Genomic DNA, 16,854 nt, shown 5'->3' on the forward strand with positions numbered 1-16,854 from the left:
CGATGTTGAGGGGGAGGTGGCTGTGAGGCATCGCTACCTACATTGAGAGGGGAGAGGCTGGCGTATGACAGCCGCCTACTTAAACCGTGTCCCCGTGACATCTCCGCCCCTCCCATCCTTACACATTCACGCACTCAAGAGATACACAAAGCAGCAGTATACGGCCGTCCAGTTCAACTGACTTGGTGAATTGGCCTCGAGTAGCAGACACGACGATTCAGTCGCCGCCCACTTGTCCATCCATCAGTGCGTGTCCCCCTGTCAGTCTCTCTATCAGTCCATTCATTCATTCGTAACCCTTCCGTAAACTTCTAGCCACAAACTCCGCCCACAAAAAAGGTTACCGACCGACAGACCCAGCCAATCTTCAAAACGCCATTTGAACTATTTGTCTAGTGTGTGGTGTAAGGAGTCGTATCCCGATCTGTATCCACCATTCATCGTACATGCGACGAAGGCCTGCTAACTGGGCAGCTAGTCAGCCAGTCATCGCATCGACAAGGCCCGAGGCAGATAAAAGGAGAGGCAGAGCCCACGTCCTCGTAAAAACCATCCCCTCACCCACCGGGCAAACGAGGGAACCATTCCACTGGCCCCAGGGAGTTTTCCACTCAGTGCGAGTACGGAGCACCCGCATCGCCAAACGCAGGCCTGTTGATAGCTTGACTGCCAATCTCGCCCAAGACGGATCCGTCCGATCTCGCGGCGGCGTCAGCGCCGGGCGTCTTTGGGGTCGACTTGCTAGTGTCGTTGGCGTCAGCGCTGGCGGCGTTTTCCTTGTTGCCGTTTTGCGCAGCGAGGAGCTCTTCGGCAAGCGTGCGGCCGAGTGGGTGCTCGGCGGTGTCTGCCTCGTTGGCTCTGTTTGGTTCCTGCTTGACAGTCGAGTGGTCGTCGCCGCCCTCTTGGTCGTCTTCGTCCTGAGCGCCAGCATCTTCGTCCTGGGCACCAGCGTCTTCATCCCGAGCGCCGACATTTTCGTCGGCCTGCGCGGCCACTTCGTCAGGGTCTTCTTCGCCTCCGAGAACGCGCTCAAAAACTTCTTCGGTAGTCTTCAGGATAGCTTCCACGTCGTCCCGCAGCTTCTTCTCAGTCGGGGACAGTTCGACGTCGGCAGTTCCGAGGTTACCAACAGCTGAGTTATAGTCGCGGTGGGCGGTGTTATAGATTATTGTGGCGCGCTCTGTCATCTGCTGCTGGACCTCGCCGCACATTTGGTCCAGGCGGGTCTTGACGGCCTTGCACGCGTCGCGGAACATGCGGTCCTGGTTCTGTGAAACGTGGTTGGTGACGTACGACTTCATGCGGGCATAGGACCCTGTTCCACGCTCATCGGCCGCCACTTGGTATGCGTGCTCCATAGCTGAGGCCACGACGGGAACAAACTCTCGGTTAACCTCTTTCTGGCGAGCATTGACCATTTCTACAATGGCCGACACCAATTCGTTGAGGAAACCTTCGTGGTTGCGCAACTGATTGTCCAATTGGTTGAGCCGAGCCATGCTGACGCCAACTCGACGCGCGCGCTGAGCAACCGCGTTGTGAAACGAGTGCAGCTCCCTCAGCGCATTTGCCTTGAAGTTCCGGACGTCCGTTGGCAGGCGTCGCTGGAACGCTCGCTCCCAGCCTGTTGCAATATCCTTGAGTATGGGAGCAGTCCTGGGTCTATTATCAGAGGTAAATCCTAGATTATAGACGTGCACAAGGAATGAACTTACAACTCAGCGTTGAAGTCGCGCGGTCCGGACGCCCCAGAGTAGACACCACCTCTTCCAACGGTGGCTTTGTACGTGGACCAGTAGAGACCTCCCATGCTACGGGGAGCACCCCATCCAGACGCAGTTGGAAGTGCTATTTCGCAAGCCTTCTGGACCACCTTTTCGTAGTTTGAGTAGACGTGCTCTGCCAGGGTTGCGGCCATCTCGAAGAGAGTCTTGTGCACAACCTTTTCAACATTCTGCTTTGCAGTCAGTCTCCAAGCGATCAGATTGCACCAGCCACGCTTACCTTTCTGAGCTCTTCGAGCTTTTGCTTGAGGAACGTTTCTTCTTGACGTCTTTGGTCAGCAGTAATAATGGCACTGGATCCTTCGTTTGTTGCCCAAAGGTTCATTGAAGTCAAGAACTGGCTCAGGTTGGTCAGGAATCGACGGGCACAAGCAATGCGACCAGCTTCAGTCAGCTGCTTGCAATGCGCCTGCAACTTGGGCACCTCAGTCTCGCAAATGTCTTTAAAGCCAGGAACGGGTTTGTCTCTCTTAAGCCGGTCGCAGAGCTTCTGGTACGCCCTACTGGATACGCAAAAGACGGGTAGAGATCTCGCAACTTCGTCATAGTCGCGCAAATCGACTTCGGGATCAAATGCTTCGGCATCCTCTTCCTCAGCCGTCTCCTGGTCCAGTTCCCGGATGCCAGCCGCAAAGTCTTGCTTGATGGCGCCTCGGCTGTAGTCATTCCTGCCGTTGATGCAAAGCCGGCTGATTTGGTTGTCAATGGAGGCCTCGTTCTCTTTGAGAGTCTTAACCTCTTTCCGAAACTCCTTTATCTTCTCGTCAATCAAGCCACGCTCAGATTTAGCTTCCTTTTTCATGTCCTTGAGCTCTTGAACCTTTTCCTGGATCTGTTGCTCGGTGAGGGAATCACGATCTTCTGGGGTTTCATCTTCGGGCTCGCTCCGCGTAGCATCCGAATCGGCCTCGGATTCCTCGTCATCATCGATGAAGTCGTCATCTGAATCGTCGGATCTGGGTTTCTTCCTTGACTTCTTGGCTGGTGTGGCAGAGCGCTTTCTCTTTCCGCCGAAGGTCTCGGTTGGGGCGTAGACAATTTTGCCGTCCGCACAGTCTTCGAGCAATTTGTCCCAGACATCAATCTTTTCGTCACAGTCTTCGATTGCGTCCGAATAGACCTGCCTGGATTCTTTACACTCTTCAATGCTGTTTTGCAAATTTCGAATCTCGCCGCGGACGTCATCAAGCTCAGACCACATCCCCGAGACAGTCTCGTCAAGATTCAAGCCGCTGACAGCCTCCTGAAGCGAAATATCGTCCGTTTTGGAGCAAATGAAGGTGACGTTGTTGTAAGTTCCATCGAGCTTAAGCTGTCTTTTGAAGGTATCGCCAAGCAGCTTTTTGGCCGCCTTGTCGTCGACGGCTCGCGTGATTGGCGCCACAATCCACAACCCACTGCATTGCTTCATGTAGCCCTCGGCGACGGCCGCACGCGCAGCGTTGGAGTCTTGGACTCCAGGAAGATCAACGACCACGGCGCCGGTAGACAACGCATCCGCCTTGGTGTAGATCTTGACAACCTTGATGAGCGGCCAATACTCCATTCTCTTTTTCTCCTTGCTATCTTTTTGCTTCTCCTGAGAGTCGACAAAAAATTGCAAGCGTTTGTAAAAGTCAGCAGGGTCCGACTGGCTGATTTGCTTTGTCGTGCCAAGCAAGCTCTGAACTTCTTTAGCAAGCTTCTCGGGGCTTGCAGCGGCAATCATTTCCCTGGTCTTTTGCGGATACACAGCCTTGATTTTGGCCCATGCGACGCCAGCTGGTTTCAAGTTAGCACAGTGGAATTGGCGATCCCATATCACACTCACCTTCAGAGTCAGAGTTGGAACTGTCTCGGGACACATTGCCATTCCCGTCAAGTAAATCACTGTACAGGACTTGCAGTTCTTTCAGCCAATCATCGTACTTGATGAACTCGATTTCTGCCCTGTACCTTTCGTAGCGGTCGTTGCTTTCGTTCCAGGATAGTTCTGTCACCACGGCCGTGCAAGCACGCATGCAATTCGTCGGAACAAGACGTTCTTCATCGAGTATTGCGTTGATTACACTGCTCTTGCCAGCTCCAGTGTTGCCAACGACGCCAAGGATGGTCCTGTTCTTCAGGTTCTGACTCTTCAGATTGTGAATGAATTTCAGCCATTCCTTCGCATCTTGTTCTTGTTGCTGGCACCCCTCAAGCGGCTGTTCAATCTTCCCAAGCAGCCTGAGAGCTTGCTTGACGCCAGCTTCCAGACACTCGAGATCATTCTCCAACATGAGCGTTTCGAGCGACTGGTTCTGAAGTTCAGGCTTGGCCATTTTTGCGACTGGGGCAGGAGCTTGATGCGCCGGATTGTCACGAGCATTCAGAGCTGGTTGATTGATGCCATGGTGTGCGATTGGTGAAGGTTGTTGATAGGGTTTCATAGGAGGTTCACCTGGGTGACCGCTACCCTGAGGTCTATAAGGTGGACCACTTGGAGTGCTTCCATAGATGAGTACAGGGAACTCTTGAGCATTCGCAGGGGTCCCAGGCAATCCAGTGACCGATTGAGGCGTAGGAAGCTGCCTGTAAGGCGAGTGAGGTGAAACATGCTGCGTCAATGACTGCACAGGCGGAGCAGCGTTGGGTTGAGGTTGTGGAGTGCCCAAAGTTGAGGCGACTGTCGACAGTGATGCGTGCGTTGGAGTCGGCGTTGTAGAAGCGAAAGGAAGAGGAGAGTCCGCTGTGAGATGTGGATGTCGTTCGAGGCCACCGTTGCCCGTAAATGTGCCATTAAGGTCGAGTAGAGATGGAGAAGGGCGCGCCGAAGTGGCAATTGATGATTGGCGAGAATGGGCTGGTGAAGTACCGACGCTCAGAGCGGGCCTAGCTTGCAGTGCCGGAGAGCTTGAAGACGCAAACATGACACTCGGATCGGCAGAAGCGACAGCTGCCCGGGCATTTTGTGCATTGGGGCTGGCAGGCGCAGGTGCAGGTGCAACTGAAGGAGCCGATGCGGCAGAAGTGGGACCGTCAGCCATCGGCTCGTTGTCTACCATCAGAACAACCAGTTTGTCACCACTGTTTTGTCAGCGATCGATGCTAGTTGCGCAAGGGCAAGCACTCACAAGAAGTTGAGCTCGGAAAGCTTCGCACTGTCTTCAACAACGCTCGCGCCCGCGACAAAGCGGGGAGGTGGCCCTTGGTCTTGTCTTTCTTCGTACTTCTCTCGGACTTTGCTCATCAACGTTTTCTATCCAAAAAAGTCAATTTGACGCAGTTCATCTGAACTGGACAATCAATACCGGCTTGCCCTTCAGCCAGAGAAAGTGCTCTTGCTCTAGCTGTCGACCCAGGTCGGTGCCATTGAAGAGGACCGCAACTAGAATCTTATTCTCATCCAAGCTGCCAACAAGGTGTTCTGGTATAATTTGCTTGGCAGCATCTCTGACGCGGAGGTATTGATCCTCTGACATGAGCATGGCGCTATGCGGTAGGTACCTGGTAAGAGCCCTTGAGGGCGGCGGACGTTAGATGACGCAGGTTTGTGTGGCGCGAGCGAGGCGTGGCCCAGTTGGGAGAAGGGAAATCACCTTTTGCGGTGACAAGGAGACGTGTTGGAGAGGTATGTGAACAATGAATGGTCACAATGACCCATCAGGGCCGTTTGTGAAAAAATACAATGGCTGTTGCAAGTTGGGAAGAGGCGGAGGTGGGGAGGCGAGGTTAGGACGCGTCGCGCGTTCCGACAGGAAACACACACGAGTCACGGGCATCTCTGGGGCACCAAGCCAAATCAAGGCCATTTACAAACAATGTTTCCAAACACCCTATTTGTCGAGAGAGCACCCAATAAAGTGTCTGAAACAGTTCTGTCTGGAACGCCGAAACTTTTCACAGAAACTTTGGTTGGAGAAACTAAAGCGGGGTGTATTATTTGGACTCTTGTGGTTAGCCAGGCATCTTAACCGAGCAATCCCTGTGTCCATCGGTCTCCGGCCGGCCGTGGAAATCGACAGACACGTGATGCCAAATCGCAGTCTGTGGTGTTTATAGGCATTTGGACGGCTTCGATGGGCACTAGTGACCTAGAATCTTGACAGAATCCCAAAGCGCCATGTGCTGCGTACTTTGGGTCTGGCTACGTCAAGCAGCTTCGCGAAGGATGTACTGGCATCCGGCCATGATGCACTCCTCTTCTCCTGTGCATCGGCGCTTTCAGTCTCGAGAACGTCATGGAGGTCGATTAGTGCGTGTCTGTCCTTTTTAATGACGTTCGAAGTATTCCTCGTTGGAGACGGACCATCTCCACAACCAACCCTCTCCAGCTTCAAATCACAACCTACATCATTCATCATGAGTCCACCCTCAAACTACGACGCTCACAGCAGCAACCCCACGCAGCTTGGGGATCCCATCTCGCTCAAGGCAGAAACATCAAACAACAACCACTACCTCGGGGCTCGAAGCACCTGGACACCGAATCGGACGACGCCAAGCAAGTTGAACAAGACGATGCTGGGGGACCCGGTCTCCTTGAAAGCTGAAAAGGGAAACCACAGAGACCCTGTGGATCACGACAACGGCCCGTCTGGAAGCCCGGGGGCTAGCCAGCGCATGTCAAGGCTGTGAAACGGACAGAGGACGGGACACATGGCGCTGTTCCAGTTCCACTTCGCCCTATGCGCGGGTCGATCTGTAAATTAGTTCCAAGACACAATCAAAGTGCGTCTTCATAAACAATCTTCGTTGCCGTGAATGCGCTTCACCGTGGGAGAAGGCCTTGATGCATCAGGCAGCAGTATTCGTCCGTTTCGCATTGTCTTTTCCGTATTCGCACAGTGGAAAGCGAAGGCGGGAGGGCAGACGGCAAGCCGAGAGCGATGCGGCGGGCCACCTGGCGCAGCGTGCCTGCAGTCTGTGTTTGGCGAAGGCTGTCCAAGTCGAACCGCAGCTGACAAAAGAGGTCGACCGTGGCTCTGCTCGGTCGAATGCCGAAAGAGAGCAAGATTCGGGCTATGGCTTGTACCGAGGCAGAAGGCGATGGCGATGCAGAGGGATAGATAGATGTTCTTGATGACTGCCCGGTAAGCGCGCGACTTCTTTCATCATGGCCACGCACGGCTGTCAGGGGTCCGGGCGCAAGGCAGTGACGTAGCCCTGCACACCTCACTGTCCGGGTATCTTCAATTCTCCAGGGACTCCCATGCTTCGTCCACCAGAACTACTCTCTCCTCCACTATTGACAACCTGTCGTGTATTCCACATTCCACAAGCCCATCCCCATTGCTTGCGCTCACTGTGGCATCGTCCCACTGTCATGCTCGCCGCTTCGCACGACTAAACGCCCGTCGCGCCATCGTTGCCTCTTTCCGACCCCGACCCCGACCCTGCTCGCGAGATCGGAGCTTACGGACGGAATCTCACACATCCGCTACCGATACCACCTGGGCGGGCTGCTACAGTTGCCCTCTTCATTTGCAGCGACCTCTACCTTCGCTGTTCACCCTCACTTCCACCCCGAACGTGTCCGAGCTCGCCGCAGAACCATGGCGACTCTCCATGATGCTCTGAAATGCCTACGCCCCAAAGACTTTGCCGATGTGCCCCTGGAGGACTTGGGCCCCTGGATGTCCGAGGTCTTTGCCGATTGCGAAGTGGCAGTCAACTCTGTACCTCATCCTCTTGGTGGCACAGACTTTACAGCCTCCAAGCGCAGTCGTAATGACGCCAATGGCGCGACATGCGCTACCGAGATGACAGTCTCCGAGGCTCGACCTCCGCCGGTAGACCCCTCACACGAAGAGTTGAAAAAGTCATGGGGCAAGCCGGTCAAGGTCAACGACAATCCCTTGGGAATCACAGTGTACAAAATGGCTGGCGCTGACAAGCGTGGGTCCTGGTTTGCTCGGAAAAGCATCCACGAGGGCTTGGGCTTCACCAAATGGAAAAAGGCGATTCAACGTGAATTTGCCGAGAGCTTGGCCGTCGAGGGAGGACCTGGAAGCGGCTGTGTCAGAGGCATCGGGGGAGATAGAAGGCTGGAGCAGCGCACAGTCGAGGGGGTGGGACAGATGGAAGGTACGTGTTTGAAAAGATCAAAGGCAAACTCCGCTGACAGACTTCTCCAGTCCTCCAACTATCAGCCCAATTTCCAGGTCCCACAGCACCACGCGAATTCATCACCCTCCTCCTGACCTCAGACAACGCCCTCACAGAAAAGTCAAAGCCCCATATCACACCCTTAGATGATGCATTAGACCAATTACCACGGCACTTCATGGTTGTCTCGATACCCACCGAACACCCCGATGCTCCGCCCCGCCAGGGTCTTGTGAAAGGACAGTACGAGTCGATAGAGCTGATTCGAGAGATACCCCTGACGCCATCAAAATCCAAAACCAGCCAGTCCACGGACCGACGAGACAGTGCCAGTGAAGACGACCCCGAGACTAATCCTGTGGAATGGATCATGATCACGAGGAGCGACCCTGGTGGCGGAATCCCACGCTTCATGGTGGACCGTGGCACTCCAGGTAGCATCGTTGCGGATACCAAAAAGTTTCTAGATTGGGCTTGTGCCAGAGACCATGTCCCAGATCCCGAAGAGGGAGTTGACCCAGACGAAGTTCAGGCGCTGACAACTGGAAAAACCGATGAGAAGGCAGAAATATACGACGCGGCAGCCGGCAATGGTCATGGCGCAGGCGTTGACGTGACCATAGCCGAGCAGTCAAAAAGTGCACCTCACACACGTACGGTATCCGCTCAGAGTACCGCGGAAAGCTCGAAGTCTGCTGGCCTTGTATCGGGCTTCACTTCGGCTCTCGAGAACGGCATCCAGAGCTACGCACCGCAATCTGTGGCATCGTACCTCCAGCCCTCGCCGCAGCCCGTGTCGCCGGCATCCACAGCGTCGACCGAGAGCGAAACCTCAAGCCTCCACAGCTTCACATCTGCACAGCAATGGACCACAGCCACCGAGCACGGCTCCAAGAAAGCACACTCGGACCGCCTGGATCCCGACACGGCAAATAACAGTTCCGAATCGCTCGGCGCCAGCAGCAGCACAGGCGCCAAATCAGTCACACCATCGCAGCAAACACCATACGAAAAGGAGCTTGCCAAACTCGACGCTAAGCGCACAGCAGTCGAGACCAAACTGCGCCGGCAACGCGAGAAGGAGGCATCACGCACCGAAGCCAACACGGCACGCGAGGAGCGCGAAAAGCGCAAGGCGCAAGAAAAGTACGAAAAGGAAGTCGCAAAGCTCGCCGCTAAGCGCGAAAAAGAAGAGAAGAAGATGGAAGAGCGCCGCCGTAAGGAGGAAAACAAGCGCGAAATCGACCGCGTCAAGCGCGAGCGCGACGAATGGAAGAGCCGTGCCGAGAAGGCCGAGGCCGAGGTCAAGCTGCTCCAGCAGCAGGTCAAGGAGCTGCAGAAGGAGAACACGGTGCTCGTGCAGGCCATGGGGCGCAGCGAGGAGGGCCGCACCGTGCTGAAGAGCGTAGCCGATGATATTGGTAGCGCCGTCGGCAGCGATGCTGGCAGTGCTAAGAGTCGGGCTAGTCGGTAGATTCGGTTTCCTTGTTCTTTTCTCTGGTGCGCGCTTTGCGTGTCGCCTTTTGCGCTCGGCGCGTGGTTGCTTTTTAACTAGAGGTTTGCTCCTCCTTAGTTGTGATTCCCTTGAGTTAGCAGCAAGCAAGCAAGTAAGCAAGCACATTGGCCGGTGGGTAGGTAGAGAGATGCGGGAGTCGCTGTAGCACTTTCATGGCGTCTTGTCTTGTCTCATTCTTTTTTGCATTCTTTGTCATTTTGTTGCTTGTAGTAATCCATTCGATGGGCGGCGGGCAGACGAATCGCTAGTGAAGGCGTAGATTTGCTTTTGCGGCAGTGCAGTATTGTAGTAGTATTAGAAGAGCAGCAGTAAGGCAGGCAGACGTCTTTCTATAGAACCGAACAGTGTGTTGTACTTGAGCGTAGCGTAGAGTGGAGTCGGGTGTAGTGGAGTGGAGTCATGAGAAAAGCGCGGTATTACTGGTGCGGTAGACGGGCATTACATGTACAGCATCATGCATGAGAGGAAGAGGAAGTAGTATAGGTTGTAGAACCGTAATCAACAGTAACATCTTTATACACCATTAATATCCATTACTCTATACCGCTCATCACCCTCTCCTTCCCTCTCTTCTCCTAGCAGCTCTTCACCACCATCCTCCCATAATGACCACGCACGCATTCGCCGCATGTATCCCTCACAGCGCACCCACACCCTCGCGGTTAGACTGAAGAATCCGGAGCACCACAACACTAAAGAAGCGAAAAGCTTCTATATGGTTTATAGCGGCGCAGCACCAGTCGAAAGGATGAACGATAGTTGGCTAAGGGATTCACTCGTCGGTTAGTCGGTTGCTTATGGGCGTAGGAGTTGCTTCTGCGGCGTGAGGTGGTGTTTTTTTTATATGTTTAAGGTGTGCTAGCTGTGTCATGGGAGTCACACGCTGCAGCGCATGATTTCCATGACACTTTGATTTGTGCGAGGAGGCAGGGTAGGAAAGAACAGTGATGTTCATAATTAAGGCCTAACATCTCACTCCATCATTTCCCTCTACTAAATACCACTATCTAACAGCGCCGCGGCTAAACGTAAGAATCCTCCCGCAGAAACCGCAGAAGTCGATTTTCTGGCGGACTGGCTTGGCTGCACAAGAGACGGTAAGGTCGGATTTTTACAGTGTGCCGCGTCTCCAGCGGTGGTTTAATGGGGGAAGATTGTGATGACTACCGGAGTGCTCGGCGAGTTAGGGGTCATTTGCTTCGGTGGCGGTGAGGAAGCGGGGGATTCTATACGTACGTGGGCTGTGCTGGTGGTTAGTATCGGGAGGGTTCTTAGGAGTTAGGAGTCATAGCTCTTTCACATGCTCCGTAGTAAGTGTGTGTGTCCTTGTGCTGGGCACACGCTGCTCGTGCTAGTCAATCACGTGTACTATTTATTGAAGGCGAGTATAAAGAGCATCATCCTGTAGGTGTTTCTATTTAATAGGTAGAGTAGGACGAGCGACTGTCGTCGAAACAAGAAGATACCTACCTACACATCACCCTAATGGCTTACTCCCGTCTGGTGTCGCGGTCTCTTTTCCATACTTCTACGTTGCCTTCGCTCTATTTTTAGCTCAGTCCTTCTTTTCCTTTCACCCCTTAAACCAACAATGGCGCAGCTCGTCAACGCTTCATCTCAAAGACCTCCGCCACTTACAATCAACAAACCATCCCTCCACACCACCACATGACTATTCCACCCCCCCCCCCCCCCCCCCCCCCCCCCCCCCCCCCCCCCTTCCAGCGCTCCCATGCGATGAGCAAACCTGAGCTACTCTCTGTGTCTGTCCGTCTGTTTGCAATCTTTCTTTCTCTCTCTGAGCAAGCAAGCAAGCAGGTAGGACGGGGTTTGACCGTTAGACTGACCGTGCAGCGGGTGGTGTGGAGTAGGTGGTTATTTGGAGGATTGGTTCACGCATCCATGAGGTAATATGGGAGGGAGTCATTAGTGGATGACGATGCTGGCAGACTGGCTGGCTGGCTGGCTGGCAATTTGGTCAGTGATGATGTTGTTGTAAGGGGTAAGTGGTGGTGGGAATCAGATGGATGGATGGTGGGATGGGGTTGACGAAGCTACTACTTTTCTTTTGTTGTTGGATGAATGTGGAGAAAGTGGTTCAGATCCAGCAGTGGCAGCAACAACCAACTTCATCACGCGTGCGCCAAATCCTTCTTGTCTGGAAGATGGTGATGATCCTGGTGGTGACGATGGTGGAAGAAGAAGCGTATCAGTAGTCGGTTGATGGCGGTAGTCAATAAGTCAAAGGGGGAAAAAGCAAAAAAAAAAAAAAAAAAATTTTTGGGGGGGTTTTTTTTTTGTAATCTCATTCTCACCCGTTGGAGGGGAAGGTGTGGGCCAGGGTGGGGGGGCAGGTAAGTAAAAGGAAAAAAAGAGGACTACTACTCCCAGCTTGCCACTTTCAATCAAAAAACATGTCCTAAGTTTGGAAAGGTTTGGTTCGCTCTTGATTTCTGTCCGTCCGTCCGTCCATCCTTCCATTCCGTTCCCGTTTGCCCTTGGCTTTCCCCACAGCTGCTGCGTGCTCCGTTCAAGTCGTCAACAATAACAACAACAAAAGCAAGATATCCGGCTTGGTTCGGTCGGTAGGGTTAGACGAAGAGGCCGTCGTCGTGTGCGCGGTCTACGGCTCGTTTATGCGCCCAGGCTAGGGAACGCGCTGGAGTCGTTGATGTTGACAGCGCCGCCACGGGGGCCGCCGCGGGCACCGCCGCGAGGACCACCACGGCCGCGACCTTCGCCACGGAAGCTGCCCTCGCCACGGCCACGGCCGCCGCGGCCACCGCGGCCGCCACGGAATCCGGAGCGCTCCTCGCCACGGCCGTAGATGTCGCCGAGCTCGACCTGGTTCTTCTCCTTCTTGCTGCGCTCGCGGTTCTTCTCCTTGCTCTCGCCGGCGAAGTACTCCTCCTCGACGCGTTCGACGGCCTTGCCCTCGGGGAACTTCTTGCCAGCACCCTCGTTGGGCTTGCGGATGGCGACGCCAGCGTTCAGCTGGGCCTTCTTCTCGAGAATCTCGGCAAGGTAGTCGTCGTAGCTCTTGACCTTGTCCTCGAGCTTGGCCTCAGCGGCACCGTTGGCCTCGGCCTCGATGTCGGCGCCCTCTTCCTCCTTGGCAATGGTCTCGCCAGCAATCTCGTCGGCAAGCTCCTTGTTGCCGTCATCGCCGCCCCAGCCCTTCTCGGCCTGCTTGGGGTGGTCACTGGGATTGGGTTAGCTACATTCAAACAATTAGAGTGCTGCTCTTACGAGATGCCAGTCTTGGAGTGACGGTCATCACGGGGAGCACCGCGGGGACCACGGCCACCGCGGCCACCGCGACCGCGGCCACGGCCGCCCTCTTCGTGGCCTGGGCATGGTTAGCAATGTGTCGTCTTCATTGTGTTGTGGGCGACGTACGGGGATGACGGTCGAAGCGAACGCCATCGTCGGCGGGCCTGCTGCGGTTGCTGTCCCTACCAGCATTGCGGTCGCGGAAGGCTGCAGCGTGTCAGTGGAATGCGATGAAAGCCGACATGGGACGCGAGCAGCTGGTTGTGTTGAGGCGTGGGCCCAACGCTCTCACGTCGCCAATTGTTTGCACGTACCACCCTCGTTGCCGCCAACTTCCTTGCGGGCGTTGGCACCGGCGGTGCGGGGCTCCTTGATGGGCTCGGGGCCAGAGCGCTTGCCGGAGCGAGGGAGCGTCTTCTCGATGGCCTTGGTGGGAGGCTCAGGTTCCCTGTCGGAATCCTGCTCCGGGTCGTTGCCTGTGAGTGAGCGTAAGATGGCGTGTCCCAAGCGTTAAAAAGCTTTCGCGGGGAGCGAGGTGGAGGTACCCAGGAGCTCGTAGACGTTCTGCAGCCATTGCGCGTTAGCAGACGCGGTTCGAGGATCGATGCAATTGACGCCAAGCCGTTGGCAGCTTTGTTCTTGGGGCTGCAGTGATGGACTGACCTTGGAAGCAATCGAGCCGGACATGGTGATGGAAGAAAGCGCCTTTCGCGCTTGTCCTTCTAGGTGCGCACTCTGGTCTCGACCGGGATGAACAAACGAGAGTCGATCCTGTGTTAAGAGGACCTGAGCTCTCGATGCGAATGGCGCGCTGGGGTGCGGAAAAGGTTTTGTCGCGGAGTGTCGTCAAGGGAGGACGATGGGAGATTGTTGACGGGCCGGGCAACGTGACGAAATATCTCATTGTGGTTATGCCAAGCCTGGCCATGTAAGCGAGCGGGCGCGGAGCGGAACAAGACCTGAAGTGTCTGTCCACTCACAACCCTCGCGCCGGCACGCCCTTGGCCTTTGACGCGTTTGGCACGCCTAGGGACTTTATCGCATCACGACTCGTTGTCTGGCTTCCTTGCACTTGTTTTGTCGCCTCCCCCGCCGGGTGCCCAAGGGCTGCCCAGCAACTTTGGCGAATGGCTTTTTAAATCTTGTCTCTCAATAGACAAAGCTACATGTACCTTGACGGCACAAGGTCGGGGCGTCGCAGTCTCACTCTTGTGACGGCTGCTGCGACAGGCTACTGCCTCACCGTCGCATGACAAAGACACGGATATACTGCTGGCTTTGAACTTGCCCTCCCTTATTCCCTCTCTTTTTCCCGATTTTCTTCCTTTTCAACGATCCCTTGCCTCCATTTTCCCCTTGCCATGCCAGTCAACGCCCGCTGAAAAAAAAAAGTGACGAAAGATCCAACATGGCCTCTTCTCGACGCTCGCGCTGTCGATGACGGACATGTTCGTGGACTGCTCCCCTCAACCAGTCTGGTACGAAAACTGGGTTGGGAAGTGCATGCTGGCCGAGAGGCCAAACGGGTCGGCGTCCAGAATGGGGTCGTATGGGTCGAAGCCTTGGTTCATGTTGCCGGACATGGCGTAGCCGCTGTGTGCATCTGCGGGTTGCAGGGCTGCAGGCGACGTGTACTGGTCCTGGCCCGGCGTGTACTGCTGCGGCACAAGCTGGCCAGAGCCTTGGGCCTGGAGCTGTGGCGTTGATTGCGAGCGCATGTGCTGCGGTGGGAACGGTTGTGGATATGCGGCGGTGCCGGCCGAATGTTCGCTCGGGTCTCGGTCGTCGATCATGTCGTTTTGCGCATCATATTCCTGTTCTGTACTCACGGAGTCACTCTAGGATGAACAGAGTCCTATGCCTAAGCATACGTAGGAGGGGACGGGTCAACTTGCCGAGCTGGTCCATGTGGCTCTGAAAGGGCGATGGATAGTAGTTGGACGCACCGTTGGCGCCGCCCGCCATGGGGTTGCCTCCTGCTGGAGTATTGACGGGCGAAGCGTTTGGCATGCCGTTCGAGGCATTGAATTGCGTGTTCACCGGGGGTCGCGGCGGCGGGAGGGGGTTGTACTGCTGACGGGGCGGCTGCGGTCTAATCTGTTGCTGTTGTTGTGTTTGCTGCTGCTGTACTTGAGGCTGAGACACTGGGCCCACGTTGGGCGACACCGAGGGCATAAAGTTGGGAGACTTTGTTGCCGTAGTGGATGGAGACGACATGTGTGAAGCAGGAGTAGGTTGGGACTGCGGAGAATGATTTTGAACAGCGGCATCAACGTCGACCTTTTGGGGCATGGCTGCAAATGAGCGCCGCGCCTGATGGTGCCTATTCATTATGGCCCTTTGCATTGGCGGCGGCTGCTGCACTGCAGATCCTGCTGGAGGAGGCATGCGGGTAGGCCCCAGATGCGGGCTGCCCGTCTTTGCACGGAGCTCAGCCTGGACGTCAATGCCTGGGAGGAGGGGCGTGGTCAGAAGATGTATGTAGCAGTGACATGGACTGGGGAGGGGGGAGGTTGGGTTGATACCTTTTTCCAGCAGGATGCGCTCGAGCAGAGAGTTTTTATATCTCAGCATAAGACATTCATCAGCGGCGCTACGATGGTTCTGCTGCAAGGTGTGCAGGGTCTCCTCGTGATGCTTGATGGTACTCTCCAACTGCTTGATGTACTCGGTGCGACGCTCGCGGAAGGCGGCCTGGGCCTGCCGGTTCCGCTGCTTGCGCTCCTCCGAGGTGGCATAGATCTTGCGACGCTTAGTGGTTAGCGGGGGTTGTGGACATGGCATTGGGGGGCAAAGCATGGGTTTCTGGGCAGCAAATTGATAGCGGGTGTTGTCTAAGAAGGTGGTTGCTCACAGGCTTGCGGCCGCCCTTCCGTTTTTGCTGCTGCTGCTGCTGCTGCTGCTGCTGCTGGGGCGGCTGATCCTGAGCGCTATAAGAGTCGGGCTCGAGCTCGGGAGAGGTCGCAATGGAGCTAACAGAGCCATCCTTGGAGGGCTCGTTCGCATTGGTATCTCTGGCAGTCGAGTGGTGGGCTTGGAGGTCGTTATCGCCCATGGCAGGGGGGGGCGCGCGCAGGGTATCGACACGCACACAGCGGCGGTAAGGTAGGCTGGGCTGGGCTGGCTACGCTCAGGGCCCTGACGTACGGTCTGACGGACCTGACGCGAGGGACGTGTTTCGGGCGATCCGGGGCGTGAGCGGGTAGTCGCAGCGCGGGCGATAGCGAGACTGCTGATAGTGTTGATAACGAGAATGGTAGAGATAATAGCACAAGGCTCGACTGGAGGGGTGGGCAAAGTTGGCGTGAGGTAAGACGTTGGGTAATGGAAACGGGGCCCTTTGAGCAGTCGGAGACGGGGGGGGGATTTGAATTTCGTCCAGCGGCCAGGGCGCCGTGCCGGGCCGCGATCGGAGCTCGACTGCTCTGCACAAGGCGACGAGAATTTTTCTCTTCGTTTACAGTGGCAGCAATTATTCCTGCTCGCTGCAGCGCCTAGGTCGTGTGGTTGCCGAGGGGGCCGAATGATGATGATGATGATGATGACGATGTGAATGAAGCTGTCGTCGCGGCGGGCGAGGGGCTAACATCACCGACGACTCGACGAACACAGACTATGGGGCCTCAACGTCGACTGGACCATCCCATGTGCCTCATCCTTTTTCCCTCGTGCCTCTCTCTGTGCTTCGACCTGTTTCCCACCAGATGGTGGCCCCCCGGCTAGCACCGCCATGGCCAGATAGACTTTGGCTACTGACGCCACCGGGTCCCAGGACCTACGCTGCTTATCCTGACACCATAGGTTGCTTTCTCGACAGATTTGACAGGAAGGACCACGGGCAGTAGTCTTTGCTTCTCTGCTCAACGCCTTTCCATGGTCGTCACGGTCAGGTCGTCCACTGGCTGCTGGCTGCTGGCTGCTGGCTGCTGGCTGCTGGCGCTGGCGCTGGGTCGCGACGATTCGCCGTCGACTGATGTGCCCCGCATCACCTAAGGTATGCCCTGCCCTGTCCTTGGTAAGGCGCATCTGGCCGGCGCGCCGTTTCTCCTCGGAACCGCTCTTGGCTACCACCGCAGCCTGTCAGCCCTGCGCTTGTCCTTAGGCACCCGGCCGGGGACCTTAGCCACCACAGCCAACCAACAGCTCATCATCCGCTCTTTAGCTCAACAGCTCCCTCTCTCTCCCAGCTCTCCTTCCAGCTCCCAGCTCCCAGCT

At 55.7% G+C, this 16,854-nt stretch overlaps 4 protein-coding genes across 4 annotated transcripts; 1 reads left to right on the plus strand and 3 right to left on the minus strand.

Annotated features, from left to right (window-relative positions):
* Positions 1 to 611: 611 nt before the first annotated feature.
* On the minus strand, positions 612 to 5,230 carry IWZ02DRAFT_433636 (uncharacterized protein; the record flags this gene model as incomplete). The annotated part of the gene is made up of 6 exons (XM_066766307.1): positions 612 to 1,662; positions 1,716 to 1,954; positions 2,005 to 3,545; positions 3,595 to 4,829; positions 4,877 to 5,001; positions 5,054 to 5,230. The coding sequence occupies 6 exons, from the start codon at positions 5,228 to 5,230 to the stop codon at positions 612 to 614; spliced, it is 4,368 nt and encodes a 1,455-aa protein (XP_066622588.1).
* Positions 5,231 to 7,297: 2,067 nt separating this feature from the next.
* On the plus strand, positions 7,298 to 9,324 carry IWZ02DRAFT_433638 (uncharacterized protein; the record flags this gene model as incomplete). Its single annotated transcript, XM_066766308.1, has 2 exons — positions 7,298 to 7,829; positions 7,880 to 9,324. 2 exons carry the CDS (start codon positions 7,298 to 7,300, stop codon positions 9,322 to 9,324), a joined length of 1,977 nt encoding a protein of 658 aa, XP_066622589.1.
* Positions 9,325 to 12,000: 2,676 nt separating this feature from the next.
* On the minus strand, positions 12,001 to 13,326 carry IWZ02DRAFT_491083 (uncharacterized protein; the record flags this gene model as incomplete). The annotated part of the gene is made up of 6 exons (XM_066769715.1): positions 12,001 to 12,568; positions 12,616 to 12,715; positions 12,766 to 12,846; positions 12,954 to 13,115; positions 13,185 to 13,203; positions 13,303 to 13,326. 6 exons carry the CDS (start codon positions 13,324 to 13,326, stop codon positions 12,001 to 12,003), a joined length of 954 nt encoding a protein of 317 aa, XP_066622590.1.
* A 779-nt stretch (positions 13,327 to 14,105) lies between these two features.
* IWZ02DRAFT_378640 (uncharacterized protein) lies at positions 14,106 to 15,694 on the minus strand (the record flags this gene model as incomplete). The annotated part of the gene is made up of 4 exons (XM_066764999.1): positions 14,106 to 14,458; positions 14,523 to 15,089; positions 15,165 to 15,444; positions 15,494 to 15,694. The coding sequence occupies 4 exons, from the start codon at positions 15,692 to 15,694 to the stop codon at positions 14,106 to 14,108; spliced, it is 1,401 nt and encodes a 466-aa protein (XP_066622591.1).
* Between the last annotated feature and the right edge of the window lie 1,160 nt (positions 15,695 to 16,854).

This window comes from Phyllosticta citriasiana (assembly GCF_038021145.1).
Source record: "Phyllosticta citriasiana strain CBS 120426 chromosome Unknown IWZ02scaffold_7, whole genome shotgun sequence".
Taxonomy (NCBI): domain Eukaryota; kingdom Fungi; phylum Ascomycota; class Dothideomycetes; order Botryosphaeriales; family Phyllostictaceae; genus Phyllosticta; species Phyllosticta citriasiana.